At 48.0% G+C, this 26,074-nt stretch overlaps 1 protein-coding gene across 2 annotated transcripts in view; it reads right to left on the bottom strand.

Moving 5' to 3' along the window:
- Positions 1-1,271: 1,271 nt before the first annotated feature.
- The window catches only part of COX17 (cytochrome c oxidase copper chaperone COX17), a 70,841-nt gene continuing 46,038 nt past the window's right edge, over positions 1,272-26,074 (bottom strand). For both annotated transcript variants that reach the window (XM_085620727.1, XM_085620728.1), the window contains exons 3-4: positions 16,635-16,751; positions 1,272-1,828 (exon numbers count right to left, since the gene is read on the bottom strand). In XM_085620727.1, the coding sequence (XP_085476853.1) occupies positions 16,667-16,751 (85 nt within the window). In that variant the 3' untranslated portion in view covers positions 1,272-1,828; positions 16,635-16,666. The remainder of the gene's footprint in view (positions 1,829-16,634; positions 16,752-26,074) is intronic.

Raw genomic sequence — 26,074 nt, 5'->3', positions numbered from 1 at the left:
CATCATGGTTGTCCAGACTTAACATTTGCTTAGGTGTTATAAGGCAGGACGATTTATGTTGAATCCTTGTGTTAAAGCCTGAATATAGTGAAAAAGTGCCCTGCTGCATATCTCCTAGGGCGCCTTCATTGTGGGTGTTTTGCTCGATGCTGGCGGGCTTGCTTTCAATCCCAAGGAGGGGGCCTGACTTGCTGCATGTGGAGGATTCTCCGTAATATTGTGGGCGCCTTTGACTGGTGCAGAGCTCTCAGAATTAGCTATTTTACGAGCTTCCTGTTGCCCACTCGGTCTTTTAAGGCCAGAGCCAGATTAGAGAGTCATGCCTTGGTTCGCCACGAAATAGCCTGAATTCCATTCTTTTTTGCGGAGAGATTACGGCTGCGATTTTTTTGTGGCTAGTGCAGAGTTTGCTACTAGCCGGGTTTTAGCAGTACTGTCACGGGAGATTCTTTTCATGTCTTTACAGTTTATTGGGGGGGGGATGCCGTAAAAGGAGGCACGCAAGCTGCACCCAAGCCTGGCTAGGCCGCTTCCACGCTCACCCTATGGCCCACTACCCACTCCTATAACACCCTAGACAAAAACCAGCAGCAGTCCTGGAGAGAAGCGACACAAGCAGGGCAGGATGAAAGATAGCCAGCGTTTTTGGTAGTTACCCCAAATAAGGCACCCAAAGAAGAAAAAGCCAATATCTGTGACCTGTAGATTGGATGAGTTTCTCCTTCTTGGTATTGCCAGGCCCCAGATCTCACGGATACAGCTGACTGCCGTGTAGTACCCACCCCGACAGGGGACGTGCAAGTAGCGTTCCAAACTGAAGCAGACCAAGGACAGACTTGTCTGTCTGCCGTTGAAGAATCCAGCTGTCTCACCCCTACGGTGCAGCCCGCCTCCACCTACAGCTGCGATGTTCCGGCCGTAGCACCGGTTATGGCTACGCCAGTCAAACCGACAGCATGCTGCACCGTGCTGCTGGTGATGCATGTTTGGTGCTGCTTTGTGCCCCTGTGCTTTCTAACCACTGCAACCGATCTACCTACCTGCAAGCAGTGTGGCTTCGAGTACCCCCAGTCTCCATTGAAATGCATTGGGCCGAACTCAAGATTTTGACCTCTGCACCAAAGTCGTCCTCTTTGAATTCTGCTGATGAACTGCCAGTTCCAAAACACAAAGAGCACAAGAGTGCCTGCTACTGCCCAGGGACAGAAGTATTTTGTGCAAGAGAAATGTGAGTGAATCAAAAACGTTGAAATGAGGAGCCGACCACAAACTACTTTTCACTTGGTATTTATTTTTGTTGCAGAAGATTAGAAGTTCAAAGGGTATAATGTGGTTTTCCAGTCAGAGTGCACTGATCCACAGACCCTTGAGGCATCAGTGGTCAAAAACGGTATCCATTACAGATAGTGCTACGTAAGGGAGAACAGGCTTCATGGCATGACGTGTGCTTCTGCCACGGTAGTCTTTGGAGACCAGAGAGTTCTCTCAATTAAAGTGATTAAGACCTGAATGTGCAGCAATATCTTTTGGTTAATTCATTAATATTGCAATGAGTGTCTATCGGTGCTCTGTCGTCGTTAACACCCTGTTGGTTGAAAGTTCATAAACCTCACAGAATAATGTAAAAATAAGAAGCAAATAAAATAAATATAATAGGCCATCCTTGTTCCTTAAACATTTTATTAAAAGAAAAATAGGCTCCATCTGCCAATCGACAAGGCTCGGGTGATGAAAAAGCAGCCACCCAGCATTGCTGCCTCCTGAAGTGCTCAGAAATAAGTTAAAGGTTTGATCAGCTCCTGTAAAAACATCCGTTCATCAGCAAATCCTGTGCAAAAAAAGAGACAGAGTTAAGACACTGAATTAGATAATTACATTCACAAACATTATTCAAAGAAAATCAGAAAGGTTTTGTACTGGCAATCTCTTAGCAGGTCAGTGCATTTGTAACCATTGTAGAAAGTGGGGCAATGATTGAGGCAACATATAGGCTCGATGTAAAGACAGACTTACTCAGAGCTACAGTATAAGAATGCACAGAATACAAACCTCACTTTACCCCTGTTCGAGGAAGTCTTTCCATGACTGCTGTTGGTCTGGTTTCGCAAAAGACACACAAATGATGGATGGATTGTAGAGTAAATCAAACATTCACCCCCAGTCAATAGATCTTGGTCAAATTAATTGTTCTTATGCTCACTATGCCACCCAGGCATATGCAAATCAGTTTTGACCATGCACCCACTGGAACAGTCCATGACTTTCAATAATTATTCATATACAATCAAAATATATAATGTTTTGGTACATGGGATTTTTTTAATAGATCTTTAAAAAACAATTTAACATATTTAAATTAAACATTTAATTCAAAATTAGGCTAATAGTGGTTTAACATTTTTCTTATTCTGTTCTGATAATATAGAAGTATATATTTTACATTAATATTTAACAAATATGTTTACTAATTTTTTCAAGCTTAATCAACTGTTTTCTTTTTCCTATAATTTTCCTCAGATAACGTTTATTAAACTTTGCAACAGTTGAGGATTTTCATGTTAAATATTAATGTCAAATATTTTATATATTAATTTTAAATGTAGAACAAAATAGAAAATGCGGCAAGGTTAATCACAATTCAAATGTAAAATTTTAGCTATTTTGAATATATTAAATTCTAAATATTTTTCAGAAGTTTAAACTAAGAAGAAATCACACCTAAAGTATAAACAAGTATCTTTTTTAATATGTGTTATTATTATTAAGTGATGTATTTAGTTAAGTAAAAGTTATTTAATTATATTTTAATAAAAATGAATGTTAGGTTAATTACATTTAAAATCATGGTTACCAAAATATTTAAAAAATATATCCTTAATAGGTTTATTTTTTAGATTTTAACATTGCATTTATATATATTTTTAAATGGTTCAAATAATTTAGCATTATTTCCTATAGGCTTTTATTTTAAGTCTCTCATTGATTTCTATGAGAGGGTGCTACAGTACCAGTGGTTGGCCGGCCATGTGTGGTGCTGGACTGACTCCAGCTCTGAGCTGGAGCACATTTACTTCTGTTTTGCATCTTTTTTTCTCTGTAGTAGCTTTAGAAGCTACGTTTGTGAATAGCAAGATGCGCACTCTTTTGTAGGTGGGTACACGTCCCTCCCCAACCACCTTAACCCCCACCTATTTTGTAGTAGGCATACTTCATTCTTGAAACACTAACCCTGATTACTCCCACATTTACTACTTAGGGGCCGATTACGATCTCGCTAGGAAGGCCGCTAGACGGCTTCTAGAATGAGCAAATCCAATTCGGAGCCTATGTTTCTGACCGAGTCTTCCCCCTCTCCGAACGACAAAGTACGATGCGAAGATCTCGTCCGTGTCTACTGAATCATTTCCGAACCAGATCCTGTCCGTCTGATTCGTTTGGAGCAGAATCGTGCCGCGCAATGGACCCATATTCCGAACAAGCGGGTACGATGCACGATTCGGACAGCTGTATGGACTCGGTCTCAGCGAGATAAAACGGCTGCCGGAATAGGACTTCGGGGGCCGTAGCAGGCCCCTCTTCACCCGGAGCCCTCCGAATCGGTCGCAAGGGGGTGCGCATGGGTCCCCCTAATCCAAGCATGCACAGTGTAGCGGGGAACATGGGGTGCCCGCCACAGGGTGTACGCTTTTCCCCACCTACTCCTTCTTTGCTATGAGAGCCTGTGTATGCGTCGGTACACAAGCTACCAAACAGTTCAATGCGAGTCCGAGCGAACTGAGTCCGTCAGCATACGGCTGCATCGTACTTGTTCGGTCGGACTTACACCGTGCGATTCGCTAGTAAAGCGCTCCGGATCAGAGTCATACGGAGGGCTTTCCTAGCGAGATCATAATCAGCTCCTAAGTAGTAAACTTATATGTGCTCGTATTTTACCATAGAAGAGTTAGGGGAGGTGGAGATTTACACTCATAGGTTTGTGACTAGCATTTGGTAGTGCTATCATGGTACTACTAAATGTACTACAAAGTGCAGTGTGTGAATAGGCCCCATTACGCTCACACACGGAGGAAAGGGTCTAATGTGACTCTAGAGTGAAGGAACAAAACTATTGCTGCGAATAAGTACATTTGTTCATGTTACAGCATGAACGTACACAAGATTTACAGACTGCATCAATTATAAAGCAACATTTCCACTCTGTACTCCTAAATTATTTGTAATCTCCAATTGGTCCGGTAACAGAATTTACCCGAACCATCGGGATTACAAGTAAAGCAGTAAATATGCTGGCCTAGAACGTCTCTGCTGGGACTCTGGCTGCCCAAACCAGCTAAAATCCCTGGGTAAAAAAATGGGCCAAAAACCGAAGATTCACCGGGGTAATTGGATACGGAAATTCTGATTCTCCTGGAAATTCATAATTTTAGTGGATCCTCAGGTTCTAACCGATAGCAGCGTGCTTTTTGGTACTCTTAATAGGCCACTCGTAGCAAGATCTTAAGATGGTGTGAAGAGAGGCTGTGAAACCGATTCTGTAGAGATGAATCAGCAAGCACAGGTCAAAAGAACGGAAGTCTTTCTTTGGAAAGAGGAAAATGTGCAGTGTACAGTGCTTAGGGGCTTATTACCAGTTTGGGGTCTTGTAGCGGAACGCCACACCAGCTGCCCGCTCCAAGACCACCAAACTCCTAGTCATACCGCTCACGGAATTCCAACTGGAATCCAGGTCGGGCAGTCCCACAGCAGTGCTTTTCAAAGGCTCATATGTGAGCCTCAGAAAGGCAGCGTCATGGGACCGCCAACGCCCTTTCCAGCATGTTGTACATTTCTTTCCGTACTGGAACTGGGGGTGCAGACATACAGGGGGGCACAACATGTACCCCTTGCATGCATCCTCGTGCACAGAGGTAACACTTAGTTTCCTCAACGCCACCCTTTCCATTGCGGGCTCACCACCATGAAAAGGGATGCGTCGAGAAAACTTCAAATATGCTTGGCAGTGCTGCAGTGGCACCCCCAGAATATTGCAGCCTCACACTGCTGTAGCACCGCCATGGGATCCCAGGGGCTGCAGTGGTCCTGTGGTAGTCCGACCGCCAGACTCGGAATATGGCGGTCAGACTGCCGGTGCAGCGGTAGCCGCACCGCCACCACGGGTTCGGCGACATAATAAGTCCCAAAGTCTCTTGCGCAGAGGGACATCCTCAATGGCTCCATTTCAATGGTCCCTTTTTCTCCCGAAGGGCGGGTATTTGAATGGCCTGTTTATTTCAGTCCGTGTGTTTTTTTGGGTTTGTGTTCAATTGTGTGCAGTATCGAAATAACACCGCCAAGCACACACTGGTTGAAATTAAATGATGCGACTGCTGAAAAAATAATTCCTAACCCCCACTGTGAAAGTAATGGTATATCTGATGGGAGAGGGAAGACAATCACATAGAGGTGGGGCCTGAACCCTTCGAGTGATTGACCCCACCAGGTCCTTTGCCTCTTGTGAACTGGCCCTGTGGTAGAGGGTGCTGTTGCCAAGAAGCGGAGTGATGTTTACTCGGTCCTGCAGCCTGTGGCTGTAGGCGCCCTTGGTCTCCATGCCCCTGCGTTCATTGAGGCCGGCAGGTGGCTGGTGTACCATCATGAAAAGAGGGTTTCTTTTGTAGACCCCCCTTTTGGACATGGCTGGTTCTGCTTCCTTTATCCTCTCAAGCGCACCGTCTTCTCCAGTTCCAAGAAGGGGCTCGCCATTCCAGGATCTGATATGTTTGGAATGGGCACAACCCTCCAACCCACCCAGCCACTCACCTGCCCACCCACAATATGGAATGTCATCAATTAACCAAGGTATGGGTATGGCAAATTCTGACGGTTAGCTAAATCTGGGGGTAGAGTAGGGTCTTAAGGTAGTAGTTAGCCACAAGTTCAACCTCCTAGAGTACTGCAGTGGCCTTCTTTATGCAAAGAGAGCACACACGACCAGACTGGCTCTGCCAGACTGGAGGGGTATTGGTCATGTGACCCTGTGTTGCATTCCCTTCTGGGGCACTACTCCGCAGTTGCTCAGGCCAGATTGGTCTATCTGGAAGCTGTGTTGATCGGGAAAGCACAGACTTATTCCAATAACTAGTGGCACTGTGGGTCATGAGACACTATGCAGCGCTAGATTCTGAGGAGCTTTCTCTTGCATCTGCTGCACCTCAACCTAACCTCCTTCTGCACCTCAACCTGCCCTGCTCCTGCACCTCAACCTGCCCTGCTCCTGCACCTCAACCTACCCTGCTCCTGCACCTCAACCTGCCCTGCTCCTGCACCTCAACCTGCCCTGCTCCTGCACCTCAACCTGCCCTGCACCTCGACCTGCCCTGCTCCTGCACCTCAACCTGCCCTGCTCCTGCACCTCAACTTGCCCTGCTCCTCAACCTGCTCTGCTCCTGCACCTCAACCTGCCCTGCTCCTGCACCCCAACCTGCCCCGCTCCTGCACCTCAACCTGCCCTGCACCTCAACCTGTCCTGCACCTCAACCTGCCCTGCTCCTGCACCTCAACCTGCCCTGCTCCTGCACCTCAACCTGCCCTGCTCCTGCACCTCAACCTGCCCTGCTCCTGCACCTCAACCTACCCTGCTCCTGCACCTCAACCTACCCTGCTCCTGCACCTCAACCTACCCTGCTCCTGCACCTCAACCTGCCCTGCTCCTGCACCTCAACCTGCCCTGCTCCTGCACCTCAACCTGCCCTGCTCCTGCACCTCAACCTACCCTGCTCCTGCACCTCAACCACCCCTGCTCCTGCACCTCAACCTGCCCTGCTGCTGCAAGCGGTGCACCTGCTCTGCCTATGAGGTGCAAGTGCTGCTCACTACAATTACTGTACCTAGGGAGGTAACCGGGACCATGTAACAGAGGGAACCAGCAGCGGCCGGGGGCAGGAGTAAGCATCGGTGCAGCGACTAACAATGGAGTGCTAGAAACCAAGTGGGGAGGAGGAAGGGAACACAAGCCCACTTTGTTTCTTCGCCATCCAAACCCGTTCAATGTCCACATCCCACCTGCTGCGGAAAGACTCAGAAGATGCGGGTCTAAAGAAACATTTTAATCTCAGCATGGTACAAAGGACCCAGCTGGTTCTTATCCCTGGTTTTATCCTCCTCACTTCTCCGCCCTCTCCCCCACCACAAAGTACAGACATTTAGTATTCTTCTAGGTCTCTGGTTTGACACTTTGTATGGGGTGTTGAGTACCCTAATGACACAAACACTGCTCCTGGATGTGTTTCACCTGTTGTGTGTGTGAAGATGCAGACACAACTCCCTAAGCAGTAAATGGAAGAGTAAGAGCTGGTGAAATCCTTTTCACTAGAGAAGCACTATAAATGATTCCTTTGTCAATGCTCATTTACATGCACAGCAGAAAGAGCGCCCTCGCTCGGGTATGATGAGAGGGTCAGATCAGATCATGGAAGTGAACTGTGCATTGTCCTTGAGCTACAACCCCTTTGTGGGGACTGAGAAGCATAGTGGGGGTGGTGGGGAGGGGTGCAGACGTGTCCTGCATTCTCTGCACTGAGAAGGGACAGCCGCAGTAACTGTGGCACGTTATGTTCTTTGTTTATGTGCTGCTATGTCAACAGGCGCCTGTTGGGATCAATTTTAAATAAAAAAAAATGCTAAATGGAGTTGTATTTTGTAAGTAGCAGATGTTAAGCTGCCCACAGAATACCACGTAGTTGTCTGAATTGCCACAATGCGGCAGCTTGTACGTAGAATGCTCAAATTCTTTTATGAGATCTTTCATATTTATGGACCCGAAGATAACCTTCAAAAGGCAGAAATTAGGCCTTTTGTCTGTTTTTGTATATCAGCGCATACAGGAAAGCAACCATGGTGGGGATGTAGTTTATTCCCGGTGTCCCAGGGTCTCCAGTACTCTTTCCTCCACCTGGATAACCAAGTTACTGAGACGGAGCGCTTGACTCTCCTTGGGTAGCGACATTAAGCAGTCGAGCCTTACTCTCGGATATGGTAATGGACATGGCCAATAAACAGCGGTCCAAAGACTGTGTGCTATGTGAGAGATGAAAACGTTACTTCAAGGTAAATGTTTTGCCTATTGAAAAATGTCACAAGCTTTATTCCCCGAGGAATCTTAAAACTGGTGTCACTTTATTCATTCACATCTCTGGAATCTTTCAGAATTTGTTTTACACTCCGCACACTATGGACGGGCATAGAGAAATCCATCGCCCATCACCGACACCCAGAGTTCTTGAGTTTCTGTATGGTATATAGACATTCAGGAGAACAGCTCCCTTGCACTCAGGGGGGAGTCGCTCTCAGGCTGTCACCCACAACAACAACCATTTGCATAGTGAGTTTAACACCTGGTCTGCAGTAGGCCAGTGGGAGAAGCCCCTTGGGAGGTTGCAGAGCCCAGACCAAGGTCACAGAACTACAACTCACTGGATGCAATGGTTTTATTTTACTTGTAGCATCAGCACAGACTGTATTTACAGACAACATACTAACTACAAGGAGGTCTCTTACCTCTGAACTTATCGAATGTAAATTTTGAGGAAATACATCTCCAGATTCTTTCTGGATATCATCTACGATGAGGACTGTCAAAGTCCCATTGGAAAAGAATTCCGAATGGTCCAGATCTGTTTGTGAAAAGCTCTCCCGCCTTTGAGGATGGATACGTGCTAAGTTACAACCTGAAGGTTCTTACCTGTACTGCACAACGTGCGCGGTGGTTCTTTCCGAGGAGTCCTACTGGCCGAATAAGCTGGTGCATGTCAAAGGACGAGCGACCTCCCAAAAAATAAAGTCTGTTGGGGTAGTTAATGGGGTGACTTCTGGCTTACAGAATAATTTTACTGAGCTTTGAGTGATCCAATGACCTGGTTTGCAGACATGCTTGCATATACATTGCAGGAATTAAGACGGAAATTTACAGTGGCCCGACCAGTATGGCAGTGTGTGGTGGGAGTATGGGGGTAAAAGTTACCTTTACATTAGTTGTTGACACTACCATTTAAGATCGAGCTAACTTCAGAACCAGTTGTACATCTAGATCAAAGTAGTGTCCAAAGTTCTAAACTTTCCTGGCAACCAGGACGCATTGGAAAAAGTTGATGCTTTCAATGAAGTGAGAAAGGATCACTCAATTATTCCTGAAGATACGCGTGTTGAGAGCTACGGAACTGGGGGCTCTTGCCTGATTTTAAACAGCACTTTGAATGGCAATCGCAAAACTACTGTCATAGTATGAACATGTAGTACACCTGGGTACCAACCCCAAAAGAAAGTACAAACACACATCTGCCAAATATGTTTGACGCGCTTGGTCAAATACGCATTTAATGGTGCTGGGGGAATTAAGGACCCTATGGCCCTCCGCATGCATCTTTCACAGAACGACACGATGGCAATATAAAGTCCGCCCGTCGAATAACGACTGCAAAGATCGACGCACCACGGAAGAAGCTTGAGAGGAAGAGTTGGGTCCATGCCAGACAGTCGGGAGGCTTTAGGGGCAGTCTGAGGCGTAGATCCTTGAACACGCAGGGATCTTCTGCCAGGATATGGTTGCTGGCTGCATGAGCAGTGTGAAGGGTCCAGGACTAGTCCAGCCTTGAGCAATAGGCACAGCGTCAATCTCCTGCTTAGAGCCACCAAAAGGGCCCAGCACGGAGCTAATCTGACCCCATTATCTCTGCCCAAATATGAGCCGGTGATTTGAACTGATTAACATTTGCTGAAATCTTTTTAGCGTTGCGGTGTAGACGTCATTGCAGTGGTCCATCTGGCACATGACGATGTCAAACACAAGAGCAATATTTTTGGGAGTTCCATTAATGACAGATCGCCCCCAAAATTGGTGGAGTACTTGGGGGATTCAAACTTATTTTGGAGGTTTAAACACAATTTCCTTAAGCCTGTCCATCCTGACTTTTCAAAGTCTGATATAGAGGTGAAAGATTTCTAGGCAGGACAGTGACTTGTGGGTTACATTAACCCGGCCATTGGCTCCTTAAACGGCATTATTGGCGCCTTTGGGGTCAGCCCTTCAACGGGACTAACATTCCTGAACAGGACAGAGATGAATGGATGCCAACAGAGCTTGGTATGGCCAGCTGCTAGACCTAACTTCTCCCACAGCTGTATAATCTATTTATTCAAGGTCCAAAAACGCATCCGCCAATTACTTCCCATAATGAATTATGACTTGCAAACCTGAAATATTAATCATAGAGCAAAAGACTAAAAGGATGGGACCAAAAAGGACCTGTGACCGTAAGGACGGAGGACTTCAGGTTCAACAAGAAACCCTTACTGATAATGGTGACCCAACATAGGAAAAGGACGAGGGCCGGGGTATCCTACAGGTGAAGAGACCTTCTCTTAGACAACTAACTAGACACATTACTAAAAACGACATCAGCAAGGCCACACTTATTGCCGCCAAGGTCCTCTGTGCCTTTAATAGAAGAACTCGGAGTTTGACCAGAGGATAACCATGAGAACTGGACTCGGAGATAGTTTCACAGATTACATCCCAGATTACCCAGAATGTTGGAAGGAAGTATGTAACATGTTAGAGGAGGCACACTTAATGTAACCGTGATCATCTCATATCCACCTCAGATGGCTGCACCTCCAACAAAACCATGAAACCGGACCCCACAGCACCGCTGTTGCTCTCGGCAACACACGCAGAACTGTTAAATGGGAGGAACTAGTCCGACTGGAATCAGGCTTCAAATGTAGGCAACATCCAGACAGACTTTTATTAAATTGAGGCTTGCAACTCCAGAACCCAGTAATCCTGCAGGAAGAGATCAATGACAGTTATGAAAGGTTGAAATCAAGTGTTAAGGATAGAGGTGACTGTCAGCAGGAACAAAAAGAAAAAGAAGCTATGGAACACAAGAAGAGGTGAAACAAAGATCGAGTTGCACTGAAAGAAGGAGCAACAACCAAAGATCCAGGCTCGTCTGAAGAATAAAAATCAAAAGCAGGAAGGGAAACTCAAATCCTAGAGCTTCTTTTCACAGTGCATCAATTGAATTCTCACTTTTAAGCTTGTACAACGGTGCCGACGACAACGGCTCTAGGTAGATTGGTCGTGTCTTACCGACGAAGTATTAAGATGATGAATCGCCTGCTGTTACTTTACCTTCCAAGAGGACACATGTGCACAAACATCACAAAGGAAAGAGACCAAACCAGGCTTGGATCCAGGTCCTACAGACTCATCTCCGGGCGGCAGCGGTACGGGTCTTGTTGGGTTTTGATGCAATGGCATGTTGAGCTCACTCTTTGCAATCTTCGGTAAAACCTCTTATTGAATATTTAAACGAAAATGTACTGACCAGAGTGAATGGGAGGTACGCTTAGTTCTAGATCGACAAATTATAATGCTTTTGCTTAAGCAAAAAAGGAAAAACTGGGGTCTGCATTCAGATTTGCCTCTCAGTGACACGCATCGAAGACACCAACTGAACTGTCCAGGGACGAAGTTCAACTTCAGATACAAAATATCAGTGTTTTACGTTAATCATCAAACCAAAGCAGTGGAAGTTCACTTTAATCGACGGGACCACTTCCCCTCACTCGGCCAATATCCTTTATGAAATTTGGGTCTTCTCACTGCACCCCTTAATGAAGAAGCTAAAGTAAAACTGCCCAGGAGCAGAGGGTGTCGATCTCCGCTAAGCCGTGGATCAAACAAGAACCAATTTTCTATCGCTAGGACCAGTAAACGTGGCCTCAAACCAATGGATAAAAATATGGGCAAGAGGTGCGGATGCAAGGAACTGGCAAGAGCCAGACGTACGTCACGGGCGACAAAATCCACGGGTTGAACACTTTCCTGGGATTTAGAATATATTATGTGAAATTTAACTTTGTTCAGGTTGTAAATAGTTCTCATTTTATTATTTTATAACACTTGTAAGGCGCGCACAGCTACCCACAAAGGGTTTCCCGGCGCCGGACAGCGAAATACACAGAACAACTGGATAGAAAACAATAAAGCGCATTATTTGTCGAACAACCAGGTTTTTACACTCTTTCTAAAAATCATGAAGTTTTCCTCCTTGCGTATATGGATGGGTAAGGTGTTCCACAGAGTTGGGCCCAAATAGGAAAATGATCTTCCGCCTATTCTAGCCCGTTTGAACCTTGGTACCACAAAATTCGCAGCCGTACCAGAACGGAGGCTGCGATTGGGGAGGTAAAGTTTAACAAGGTCCTGTAGATATTTAGGGGCAATACCAGCTTTGATTTTAAATAGGTAGGTCAGGGCTTTAAAACGGATCCGGTTTTCGACCCTGAGCCAATGCAGGTCCCTGAGATGTTTGGTGATCCTAACGGATCTAGGGATTCTGCAGAGCAGTCTGGCAGCGGCGTTTTGCACCAATTGCAGACGTCTTATTACCGCTTTGTTTGAGCCCAGATATAAGATGTTTCCGTAGTCAAGCCGAGATGTCAGTAAGGCATTGACTACGGTCTTCTGGGTAGTAGGAGGTAACATCCAGACAATTTTGCGAAGCCATTTAAGAATGGCAAAACATATGCCTGCCACTTTGTTTGCTTGCTGAGTCATAGATAAACTATCATCTATGATAACCCCAAGGTTTCTAACCTGAGAGGCTGGAGATGGAAGTTTACCAAATGATGATGGCCAATGGGGATCACTCCAGAGATCTTTACTACTTCCTAAAAGGAGGACCTCTGTTTTCTCCCCATTTAATTTAAGTTGGTTAGCTGACATCCAGTTAAATATTTCCTGAAGGCCTATTTTCAATGCCGATGGAGCAGATGAATCAGATTTGGAGAGTGAAAACAGGATTTGAGAGTCATCTGCATAAGTCATTAAAACAAGACCAAAATTTTCTGCAAGATTGGCTAATGGACGTAGGTACAAATTAAAAAACAACGGGCTCAGGATCGATCCCTGTGGCACACCATGAGGAGAGTGGAATATCTCAGAGCATGCCACCGAGGAGGAGATCTGGAAAGTGCGGAGGGATAAGTATGATCTAATCCACTCCAGTGCTTTGCCTTCGACACCATTCTCCCCCAACCTGTCAAGCAGTATGGGGTGAGAAATGGTGTCGAAGGCCGCACTCAAGTCCAACAGGACCAATGCTACCGTTTGGCCGTCATCCATGAGCTCCCTGATTTTTTCCGTGACCCCAAGTAGGGCCGTCTCGGTGGAATAACCACTCCTAAATCCAGATTGGGACGAGTGAAGAAGCTGGTTATTTTCCACATAGAATGAGAGTGCTTTGTGGATGTGCCTCTCAAGAATTTTTGAGAAGGCAGGCAGTAATGAAATTGGGCGGTAGTTGGCCAATATCAAAGGGTCTGCGGCCGGCTTTTTAAGTAGAGGACTGACCATAGCATGTTTCCATAGAGCAGGAACTGTGGCCTGCTCAATGGAGGCGTTCAGTATCCCAGCTATGGAGATCATAGCAGAGTCCACTAATTTACTCAAAATACTGATAGGAATAGGGTCACGTGGGGAACCCGATTTGATCGATTTTAATAGTTCCTTCAGTGTATCCAGATTAATAGGAGGCCAGGCCCCAAGATGACAATTCCCTCTGAGAGCTTGAGGGATGTTATATTGTTTATGCGTGGTCATGCTGTCCCTTTTGATGTTGGAGACAATGTTCTCAATTTTATCATTAAAAAACGAAGCCAGGTCCTGACACTGCTGGGTATTAAGGGGGGTAGGTTCCGCTCTAGAATTTTCACCAGCCAGCTCTCTTACGGTATTGAAGAGAGTCTGGGATTTATTTACGGCCATGTTAATGCTGGTGGTCACATAGCATGCTTTGGCTTTCATGCAAGCTGAATGATATCTATTTCTGGCTTTTCGGTAGACTTCTTTTTGATGAAGTTCATAGTTTTTTCGCCACTGCCTCTCCAGAGTCTTACATGTGGATTTTTCACTCTTGAGAGCTTCAGTGTACCAGGGGGCAGGAGGGCGATGTATTTTTCCTTTGCAGCGGGATAAGGGCAGGCAAGAATCCGCTGCACCATTTAGCCATATTTGTGTAGCTTCTGCTATGCTTTCCATGTCTCCATCTAAGCATGGGTGATCTTTCCTCAACGTGTTATTGAGATCCTCCAAATTTAAAGATTTCCAATTCCTCCTAAAAGATTCTGGATGAGTCATAACTAGGCGTTTTGGAGGTTTCAGTGAGATAACGAAACATAAAAGAAAATGATCTGACCAAAGAACGGAAGTGGTATTAAGCCATGAGAGTTCTTTCATGTTTGATATGATAGGGTCTAACAAGTGTCCAGCTTTATGCGTAGGACCCCTATTACGTACAGTCATGTCTAGAACCATAAGGTCGTCAATAAAGTTTTTGCAGGTCTTATTGTTGACATCTTCTAAATGAAGATTTAGATCTCCAAGTACCGTACAGTTTTGAGCATTTAGGCATTGGGGTAGGATAAAATTTACCAAATTGTCTGACCAGGAGGGATTATTTACTGGCGGTCGATAGATCAGTACGCCAGAGAAGGTAAAATTGGGACTGAGAGTAATTTTAAATGATGCCGCTTCGCAATTAGGAATATCTGCAGGTTCAAGGTTGCACACAAAATCTCTGCTATAAATAATGGCAATGCCCCCTCCTGTTTGACCTACCCGGTCCCTCCTTACAATAGCATAGCTCGGGGGGAGGGCAGTGGCAAGGTCTGGACCTGATCCTTCATGAAGCCATGTCTCAGTTAAGAATATGGCGGTAGGCTTTTTTTCCATTAAAAGATGAAGAATATCAAGTTTATGTTGTGGTAGTGAACGACAGTTAACCGAGTAAAATATAAAATTGTTAGGACTATCTCCCTGCTGGCGAGACTTGATACCCTTAGCCTGATGGGTTTCACGATAGGGCTGAAAATTAGTCAAGGAAAGAGTACATTCAGGGCAGGTTTGTAAGCCGGCTGATAACGGGTTCAGGGTTATGCAATTTTCATGGTTAGTTGGGCGTAACGCCCTAAGTGTAGCACCTGTTAGCATACCGTATAGTGTAGGAGCAGAGTATAGCGCCCTAAGTCCCGGCCTGGCCCGGACGGGCACAGACGGGCTGACTCTGGCTGGGCTCCGGCGAAGACGAGGCGCGTCCGCTAAAAACGCGTCCGCTATCGCGGAGAAAGACTGTTTCCTTTTATCCCTGAGCCTAGAGCGCTCTCACCGCTCTGTCCCGCCCTAAGATGGCCGCCACTAAATCCCTGGTGCTCGGTGCCTTGCCCTGATTCGGCAGGCATCTAGCGCGAGTATGCTGGCGACAGAGTAGGTAAGCCCCAAAAGTGCTGACCGCAAGATTTATAAATTTGAACACAGTAAAACAGATTAAACACAATTCAATTTTAAAATATTTTGTTCGCTTAAAAAGGCTGTTCGTTATCCTCTAATGCAGTAAATTGAGCAGTAGGGTGACACACTGCCCGAGTGCTCGCTAATCCGCCACACACTGCCAGAGGGCTCCTTTTATCCCTGAGCCTAGAGCGCTCTCACCGCTCTGTCCCGCCCTAAGATGGCCGCCACTAAATCCCTGGTGCTCGGTGCCTTGCCCTGATTCGGCAGGCATCTAGCGCGAGTATGCTGGCGGCAGAGTAGGTAAGCCCCAAAAGTGCTGACCGCAAGATTTATAAATTTGAACACAGTAAAACAGATTAAACACAATTCAATTTTAAAATATTTTGTTCGCTTAAAAAGGCTGTTCGTTATCCTCTAATGCAGTAAATTGAGCAGTAGGGTGACACACTGCCCGAGTGCTCGCTAATCCCATCTCATATTTTTCTTTTCATGTTTTCCCACCAAAACAAATATGTAAAGATATTTGAAACGGTGAGGTGTTTTGGTGATATGAATACTCTGATGTGACTATTTCTCATACCTGAAATAAACATTGTATTCACTGATTTAATCGAGGGGGCTAGGGCTAAAGGTCACACTCATATCAGACACCTCCAGGGTACTTAACTGCCAGCGACAGGTACTCCCCTTTGAAACTGGGCAGCAGGACACTAACGACTAAGGGCCAAAGGGGTCCATGAGACGATTCTCACTATCTAAACTGCATCTTCCCAGGGAAATATTTTAGGAAGCACCATAGCACCCGGCTTCATTGTGCCAGAGGCCTGCGCTCCCCCATACAACACACGTTGTGATGATCAACATCTCTGGATGTCCATGGACTCTATTAATTACACAGAGACGGTCATTCATGATCATATTTGTAAACTCAGCTGCATACCATGATGACAATTTGTACTTGCCACAGACGCACCACGTGTGCACCTCCACGCTATTCAATCTTCTAGCTAACAAGTGTCCATTTTAATACCCATCAACATCTGGTTATCAACGACTCCTTGTGTTGAAGCCCGGCTTATTGCTCAGTCTGTGACCTCATCATACAAACAGCACATCTGCACTTTCACCTTTGGAACATACACTCAACAGTGGTCCCTACTTAACGCACACATACACTGTAATCAATCTTATTTTGAAGCACATCTTGCAGTCACTCACAGCCGGTATACCATACTATGCCATCCCCACAAACACTCTTACTCTGAAACCTCCTGCAGTCACTCACAGCCTGTATACTTACCACACACACAGCACGCCAGCTCCTTGACGCCCTCATATTTTGAAGCCCAGAGACCTCATGCATTCCTTGTGCGCTTCGATCAGGACCTGGCAGCTCTCCTCGCCTTTCTCAATGATGCTGCAAACCAAACAGAAGAACCTCAGGATAGAAGCAACGCAGGTGAAAGCGCCAGCACAGAACGTATTTCAATAGGTGCTGAGAGCTGGTGTTACAACCTTGATTCGCACTTGACACAGTCTGAAGTTGTGCAGCTCTGACACTTCATGCCTCAGTTTTCTTTGTACATTGCCAGCATGCAAAGGTTATGTCGTTGGCAGAACATGCCATCAAGGAATGGAGGGAAAGTGATTCCACAATAGTTGAAATTCACTTTATGTGCTTTTCCAGCCATCCAATCTCCTCACCCCACAATCTTGTGCTTCTAAGAGAATTGTCAAATATATAATACATTTAAAATTTGTCACCTAAGGGAAGTACCAAGGAACAATATATTGAGTTAAGCAGTTTAGTGTGGTGCGGAAACAAGATAGTTCAAAACGGGCAGAAATCAGGGCGCCGAGCCTCGGGGTTCATCTAGTGACCGGAGGAGAGATTTGATATACGGCAAATCTTTCCCTCGGCTAACTTTCATAAAAAGGGCAGTTCTTCTGTTTTCATCATATCAGTTGGTCAGCAACTACAAATCCTGCCATCTTCTTTACACATCGTCTATAGAAGACCTATGGCAGATGTAGAGCAGATCGCCAGCTGGATTCTATATGTGCTGTAAAGAGGATTACTCTAGCATGTTACGCCTGCCCATAGAAAATGATACTTCTATCTTCACGAGCAGTCAGCCAGGGCAGTTAACACTTAGAGTGGCACCTCTTTTCCCAATTTTGGGGCAGAGACTGTAAAACATAGTGTCAAACAAAATACAAGGCTAATTCAACAGTCCTGCCTTATTCTTAACTTAGTTTGTTTCGAATCTAAATTATAGTCAATTTTCTAGGATAAGGACCCAATTTTATACAACCAGCAGCACCGTAGTGAAGACTTGTGACTCAGAAGAAAGGCGAGCGGCAGGACTGCAAACTACCAATGGTCATAAGGGTCCCTGTGGGATTACCAACATGCCTTTTATTCCCAGTGGTAAGAAGTTTATTTTACCCATCTGTATTTAAGCACAGAGATTCAGAATTATGTTTTATTTTTAGGTCGAGCCTGGAGTCAGCCGCATGCGCTGCTCTGGGAGACATGTTGTAGTGGAGTATGAAATAGAACCTCCGCCCATATTGGTCATTGGCTTGGATCATTGTTCTTCATAAATGCTGGCTTCTGATTCGTAAAGCGGCTTGTTAGTCCCTCCTTAGTACTGCCTTGTCTTCATTTGTAACCTCCCATTGCGACTGGCCCCTTTACTTCGGTTGTTACATGCTATGCCTTCTTAAGCCTGCGAGCACTACTTTCATTAATGCACTGGTTACTTACCGTTAATCTTCATTACTCTGAGTATTGTCTTCCTTACGTAGTGAGCTTCAGCTCCACACCAGAACCCTCCAAAGCAAATTAGCATCCCATGCCTCCCATCCCTCCCCAACATGGCCGACCTCCATCACCCTCGACCCAGTATAAGGGGAGGGTCGACCCACCCCACTTCCTGTAAAACTAACAAGCCCCAAGAACCACATGAAGCCGATAGCCAAACAGGGAGGGAGGGATAGGAACTCATGTGGCGAGGAAGACAATACTCGGAGTAACGAAGATTACCAGTAGGTAACCGGGGCATTGCCTCCTCGCAAGTCTTCCTCGCCACCAGAGTTACGTAGTGAGCACATACCCAAGCCCAGCGGCATCATGGAAACTCACAAGAAACCACAGACAATGGGATAATGCAAAACAGAAGTTTGAAGCCCATAAATATAAAACCGGAGGACAACAACCAAGAAGAAGCACCGAAGGTGCGATCAACAAGAGCCGGAAGAACGAGCCCCGAGAATCGACCAGCAAAGCCCCCCACTCCACCTCAGAAGGATCACCCAACAGCACCTGGTAGTGAACCATGAACATGTGCGGTGAGGACCAGGCAGAGGCCCAACGGAGATCCACAAGAGAGAAGACCTTGAACAATGGCCCCGGAGACAGACAGAGGCGAGGAAGACCGACCCAGCACCCGGACAGACACCACAGAACCCCGGGCACCAGATGCCAGCAAGAAAACCAGCTGAATCCAACCAATCAGGGCGGAGAGAGAAGGCTAATGACCAGACTAGACAGGACCCAACAGTGACAAACAAGATGTCACAGCAGTAAAAAGACGCAGTCTGGTCCAAAAACAGCAACACTGTTCGTCGAACAACCAACTGCGAGAGAGCAGAAACCATCCCGACCCACCGACCGGAGGGAAAGTGTGCAACAACCATCTGGGAACGGTGGACAACCGAGGGGACTGTGGGCAGTAACGTAGGAACCAGACGCCACACAAAATGGCCCGGAAGGACCCAAGAGAACGGAGGAGAGCACAGAAGGATCCCAGCACTTCAATCCGACCTGCAGATACGATGGCCACCCAAAAATCCCACCGTCATGGAGAGCCACGGACCCCAGGGGCACAAATTGAGCCCACGGAATGACCAGCAACACCAAAGGAAGATCCCAGGATGGCACCAGGCAAGGAGCCCCAGGACGCAGCAGGAAACAACTCTGAAGCAACCTGGTCACCAAAGGACCGAAACCGGCTAAAGAAGACCATGGAACGCCCACAAGGCCTCCCACTGAACCCGAAGAGTAGAAGTGTACGGGCCCAAGGCAAAGCCAAAAGAAATGAAAGCCAACACCCTCAATGGGGCCACAGAAATAGAGTCTAACCCCACAGAAACAGACCATCGAGAAAAATACCCCCAATGGTGAGAACAAGACAGAAAAGGCGATAGAAGCCCCGAAGCAACACCACCACCACCACCAGGGAGTAACCCTGAGACCGCAGGCTCAACAATACAAGAAGTAGGCTTGAAGATGACGCAGAACCCACACAGGAAGCGGAGGGCTCCGCAATGGGAAAGGAAGACCCAGAAAAAGCCCAGGACTACCAACTCTCTCAGCAGAGGAAACCAAGGGCGGGGAACCGAGCGGACCGTGTCAACACAACAAATGCCCTGTCCAGGCCAATCAAGCACAAAACACGTGTTATCAAATGAAACCGAGGAAAAGTGGAAAACAGGGAGTCTAGGCAACGTAATGATCCTACAACACGCCGCCACGCGCGGGCGAAGCAAGGCAAGTGAGCAGCGAACACAGACCCAAACCGTACCTGCAACAGAAGGGACACTGCCGCCATCAGGGAGAAGGAAGCCATGGGATGAAAAACATAGCACAAGTGAACCGACATGCAGTCCACCCCGGGAGAAAAAACGTCAGAGTGACAACACCGGCACCCCCGCCCAGGACAAAATCACCAGAGCAAGGAGCCAAAAGGAACGAACTCAGCAGCCCCCCAGTGACAGAGGGAGCCCAACACAACCAGAATGACCGCCAAGACCAGAAACAGGACCTCCACGGAGGGCAGGGGCAAACACCAGAGAAGCCAAATGAAGGGCCCATATATCCTGGAAGCGGGACGAGCAACTCACCTGCAGGCGAACCAACCGATCCTGTACAGATCGGGAATCCAAATTTGCCTTGCCCCCAGCCCCCAAGCTGGCAGCGGTCGTAACCAACCAGGAAAAGGACCCCAGAAAAGGAAGACAGCAGGAGAGATCGGACACCACCAACCACCGACCAAGAACAGACCGAACCAGTGGAGACAACCATCGGCCGAACGGAAGATGCGGATCAAGGGGCCCACTGGGACAAGAGATGGGCCACCAATGGGAACAGATGAAGGCGAGCCCAGGGAAGCACAGGGACAGCCGCAGACAACAAGCCCTGCACCCACAACCACAGAAGGACCGGGGCGAAATCCAAGGCCAGGAGCCAAACCAGGCCCCCATCAAGGTCACCCTCCGCCCTGCTGGAAAAAAACACCATCTCCTTGACCATGCCCAAGGGATCCCTCAGGAACACCAAGTCCCGGGAAAGAAACCAGATGGGACAACTAGTGGCGGATTTGGAACCCCTGACGGGCCAGGACCTAGCAGACCCCGCCGGCCGAGAAGAGCCTCCAAAGAGAAAGAAGAGGCAGATAACAGCCGGGCATCCCCGCGGATGATCCCGACCAAGGACGTCAACACCATCATGAAGACCCATGGGGCAGAAGACAAACCAAAGGGGAGCACCAGGAATCGGAAGTGCATTTCCCATACCCAAAACTGGTGGAACCACTGAGACGAAAGGAGGAAATGCACATGGAGGTAGGCAACCAGCAGGGCCAAGGAAGCCATCACCTTCCTCTGAACCAGGAAAGGAAGAACAACCGGTAAGAGAACCTCAGAGAGGAAACCTGTGGGAGAAACTAATGCATCCTCCGTAAAGCCAACACAGGAAGGAAGTCCCCATTAACCAAATCCACCAGAACAGGATGGAGGAAACTACAAGACCCTAAAGATAATCTGTAACAAGACAAACAACCCCTGCTCGAGAAGATCCCGAATGCCTGCCAACTGTGCCTCCCATGCAGGTGTGGATGAAGGCAGGGGAGTGAGAAGGAAAGCCCCCGGAGGGAGGGAGTCGAAAAACAATCAGGAGCCGTCTCAGACAAACCGCAGAGCCCACGGATCCGAGGCCTCCCAGGTCAGGACAAAAGGTAACAGATGCCCCCCTTACCGGAGCCCCAACAGCCAGAAGCAGAAGACAAGCAGGACTAGGACGCGGGGGAGAACTAGCCCGCCAAGACCAGGAGACGGCGGAGAACTGGGCGGCCCGGCCAAGACCCTGTCCATGAAAGGGCAAGCCCCCTCAGGAGCAGAAGCAAAAGCCCTCTTGGGGCAAAAGAATCCGCCTCAGAACGGATGGACTGGAGCCAACAGCCTCCTGCCCCAGCAGACAGTCACCCCACAACCGCCAGGGAGGAACCAACCTCAGGAAACGGGGAATGATACAATGTAGGGACAAGAATACAACCCAATTCGTAGCTGCGGCCCTGAGATCCACAAAATCATAGGGTGTGCGACCAGTGCTGTCAAGGGAAAAAAGAAGTGCAGATACCCACTGCTTAGAGTACCTGATTGCTCCACAGACGAGCCGTCACTGTCCCATTAAATGCACTGCAGCAGAGTGGAAGAGGGATGGGAGTCTCAGGAGCAGGGACAATGACTCCAACTGCACAGAGAACGCACTGTACGGGACCACAAAATGGCGCAGGCAAAGCAAATGTCAATCCAAAGTACAAAAGTAGGCCTCGTGAAGGAGTAGGAACAAGAAAGGCAGATCCATGCAAAACGAAATGCATCAAAGGTCCGCTCACCATAGCACAAACGAGCAACGAAAAGAGTCCACTACCCCCACATAGGTAATAAATATGGCATGAGGGAAGAGAGGCCGGGGATTGAACCCCGGGCCTTCATACATGCAAGCATGGCTCTACCACTGAGCCACAACCCCACTGTGAGTCGCAAAACAAAAGCTGGTAGGAAAATGACAGGCACTCAAGGCGAGAAGCAAACCGTGGCCAGCCCCCCTCATCCCCATGCTGTTCTATCCCAGATAAAACAAGCATTGAAAATGCAATAGGTCTCGCCTTTCAATAACCTATTTGAAAATGTTGCATGTTTGTATTTGTGTGGGTTTCCCTCGTGAGAGTACGGCGCGGAAGGGGTGGGTGCCAGAAGGTAATGTCCCAGCGAGTCTTGGAACTCTCATAGTTAGGGTTGTGGACTTTGAGGGTAGGTGGGGATGGCATAGCAGTAGACGTCCCGAAAGCCGGGGGCGCGGCGGCCCCACAGCCTCAAGTCGTCATGTCTCCCGTGAAGAGTGGGCCCAGCGGATGGAAGCTGTCTGATGAGGCCTGCCGGGAGGACGTGAGCCGTGTCTGGCCAAGGAAGGCGTGGAACAACAATCTCGCCGTGCTCGAGTGCCTACAAGACGTGCGAGGGCTGAGAGTGCGTGCATTAATAGAGATCTGAATATCCCGGTTATTCGTGTGCCTCAGTAAAACACAGGACAGCTGTAGTTCAAAGATGTATTCCTCGTAAATCTGGGGACCACACAGCAGCAGCGGGCTGCAGGCTTGTCAAGACGCCCCACTATAATCCCAGCTGTAGGCGACTCACCCCCCCCCCCCTCTTTTCCCTTGTTACTGCTTGCCAAGTTGTAACTGGGGTCAGACCGGCTGGGTGTTGCCCAGTAGTCTAAGTCGACAAAGGGGCATGGTGGCGTTGTCAGATGGCAAGTCGTAGGTAGTAGGCAAATGCTTGGAGAAGTAAAGGAAGGTCTCTTTTCACGCGAATGTTCTCGGAGTCAAGCTAACATTTTAATCGTCCGAACGGTTGTGACCATAAAACGAAATTAAACAGAAGGTGAGTGGTATCTGTATCCTCAGTGCCCTCGTTAGTCCAGAGTGTGAATCTGAGCTTGAGGGTGCGAGCGTTGTGCTCATTGATTGAAAAGTGGGGTTGGCAGTGACTTCAGAGTGCTGGGGTGCGTGGAAGCTCCTGTGATCCTGGGCAAATCACTTAATCTCCACGCCCCTAAAAAAGGAATGAGTCCTTGTGTAGTGTAACTGGTGCGCATTTAAAGCACAACAGACCTTCAGGTCGAGTTCGCGCTACGGACGTCTGATCTTTACAATACTTGGGAGATGAGGACGGAGTCTAGCCACAGCACACTGGGCCAAGCACAGCAGTGACACCTAGCGGCATGTTGTGATAGGATTCTACCTGGCAGCAGCTTGTACGCTGTTTGTCTTTGTTATTGGGGGCAGATAAGGAAGTACAGGGACAAGGGAATGCCCGTGGACTTGGAGATCCCTGTCAGGATTAAATATTTTGTCCCTGTGTAAAATTTTACCAAAAAAGCTGATGGTAAAGATGTGTTGAGTGGCTCTGAATGCAGCACATCTTTTGTTTATTTTAGAGGGACAAAACTGGCAATTGTCAAAAAAGGTGCAATAACATAAATCGGACAGTACCAGCATTAAACAAGCATTTGCAGTGCAATAGGTCTCGCAGTTACACGAGTTAAAGCTATTGGCATTGTAAATGACAATGCCAATAGGCATTGTTATTTGCAATGTCAATAGCTCAAACTCGCGTAAATGCGAGACCTAATGCATTGCAAATGCTTGTTTGAATTTACACTCAGCCTAGGTATACACTTTCAACATGCAGTGTATTTATTCCCTGTACACGGACACCTCTATATATGAACTGCAGTTTCTTTTTACTGTCTCTCTTCCTCCACATGCACACCCTATGTCACCCCCGCCCCCACCCCCAGCGTGAGAGGGCCCGAGTGCAGCTGTCGCTCTCACCCTGCTGACCTGACCCCGGACTCGTCGCGGTAAGCACAGCACAATGGAGCGGTAGTTGTCATGGCACAGCACCGTTCAGCTCCAGGTCTCGTGCGGGGTAAAAACAAGGTGAGAATCGGAGTACTCACATCATCGAATAGCGTGCCCACGTTGGCCGTCACCAGCAGCATCCCGGTGCCCGAACATGCTCCCTTCACCGCCATCCTCCAGCAGACAACTCGGGCAGCAGACGCGGGGAGCCCGAGCAGCGCAATCCGCAGTACACCGCGGCTCTCTCCAGAGCAGCCTCAGTGCCGCCGGGGAGAGCCCTGGGGCTTCCAGGTGGGTGACCCCAAGGAGGGAGATCCCAGGAAGGGAGGGAGGCTCAAGGGGTAGGAGAACAGCCTGGGTGGTGCCAGATCTTGGAGTAGAGCAGCTGCGGTGCCCGCGGGTAGGGTCTGTCTGCGGGTCGAGGCTCCGGCTGCCCCTAGACGTCCCCAGCCGTGAAGTGCCTCCCGGAGCCAGGAAAGTTCAGCCCGCTCCTGCACCCGCAGCAGCCTGCACATTCCCTGCTCATCATTGCAAGTTTCTCTGGTCGTCGCTGCTCCTCATCGGGGGAGGAGGAATGGGCTGTGGGGGCGGAGCCTACCCTGCACCAAGGAGTGCCCTTCCGTGGGAAAAGAACAAGCACCGGGGGCGCGCGCGGCCCTCTGTGCACGCACTGAACGGATCCGGCCTTCGCGGAGCACGCGCCCGCACACATCCAGGGACACCGGTATCCTTCCCCTGGAGGTAGTGCACGTGACGTCACCACAGCTCTTAAGGGCACTGGCAAAGTGCTCGAGGAATCCCATTAGTGTTTGCTACTCGGAGCCTCGAGAGACAGCACTGACCTGTTCTCCTCAGTCAGGTACTTCTCTTCCCGGAGCTGCACACCCCGATACAGCCTTAGCTTATGCAACAAGAGCTGGTAAGTGGGGCATGCTGTACGTTTAAAGCGCGCCGCGCTTGGAGCGCACGTGTGCATTTTAAAAAAAAACAAAATTGCATGTTGTACATTTAAAGCGCGACGTGCTTGGAGCGCATTTAAAAAAAAAAATTACATGAGGCTGGTGTTGCATGTTGTACATTTAAAGCGCAACGCGCTTGGAGCGCATTTAAATAAAAAGTTACATGAGGCTGGTGTTGCATGTTGTACATTTAAAGCGCGACGCGCTTGGAGCGCATTTAAAAAAAAAATTACTTGAGGCTGGTGAGGACGAAAGTGAAACTGCTTGCTGGCTTGCGAAGGAAGGGGGACAGGAGATGTGCACACCGCGTGGCTGTAAGCGCGTACACCAACTCAAATCCGCCGAGAGCCTGCGCGTGCCCATCTCCTGTCCCCCTTCCGAGGCAAGTCAGCAACAATAGATCTCGCTGGCGATCGCAGCGCTTCGCGCTGCGTTCGCCAGGCGAGACCTAAAGACAAATACAAAACATAGTTCTGTGCGACATTGCCTTTAGTGTACAATACGTCTCCAGTGCGTTCACTGCTCCCCTTAGCAAAGCCTCAGGACTTCCAATGAGACAGTAAAATCGCTTATTTTGAAGGCCCCTACACTTTAATTTGAGACTATACCCAGGGCTTTACTGGGCCGGGTCCTGCCGGTGCTCAGCACCGGCAGTTTCAAAAAGCAGGTGCTGAGACGGGTGCCAATGGAGCCCTCCATTCTTGCCCTCACCCTCAGGGTGGAAGAAAAAGAATCTTAACTCTGCAGCATGTCGCTTTTTTTTGCAGTTTTATATTGCGCGAACTGGTGGAAGGTCACATTACATTAGCATCAAGTACATATTCATTTTATGTTTTTTGTTGGTAGACTACAGGTGTTTGAGTGATTTGACTAGAATCACACGATATTGAGAGGAAGCTAAGACTCGAAGCTACTTCCTCAGCTTCAGAGTCAGTAGCTTTAGTCATAATGCCACAACCTCTCCCACAAAAACTAACGCATTTTTAATATTGTATACAACGAAGCCATAGGTGTTGCTAATTTATCTTATGCAACTAACAACCATTGACAAAGCCAATAGTTCTGGC

This window comes from Triturus cristatus, chromosome 8, assembly GCF_964204655.1.
Source record: "Triturus cristatus chromosome 8, aTriCri1.1, whole genome shotgun sequence".
Taxonomy (NCBI): Eukaryota; Metazoa; Chordata; class Amphibia; order Caudata; family Salamandridae; genus Triturus; species Triturus cristatus.
Note: the sequence above shows the minus strand (reverse complement) of the source record. Positions and strands in the feature narration are given on the sequence as shown.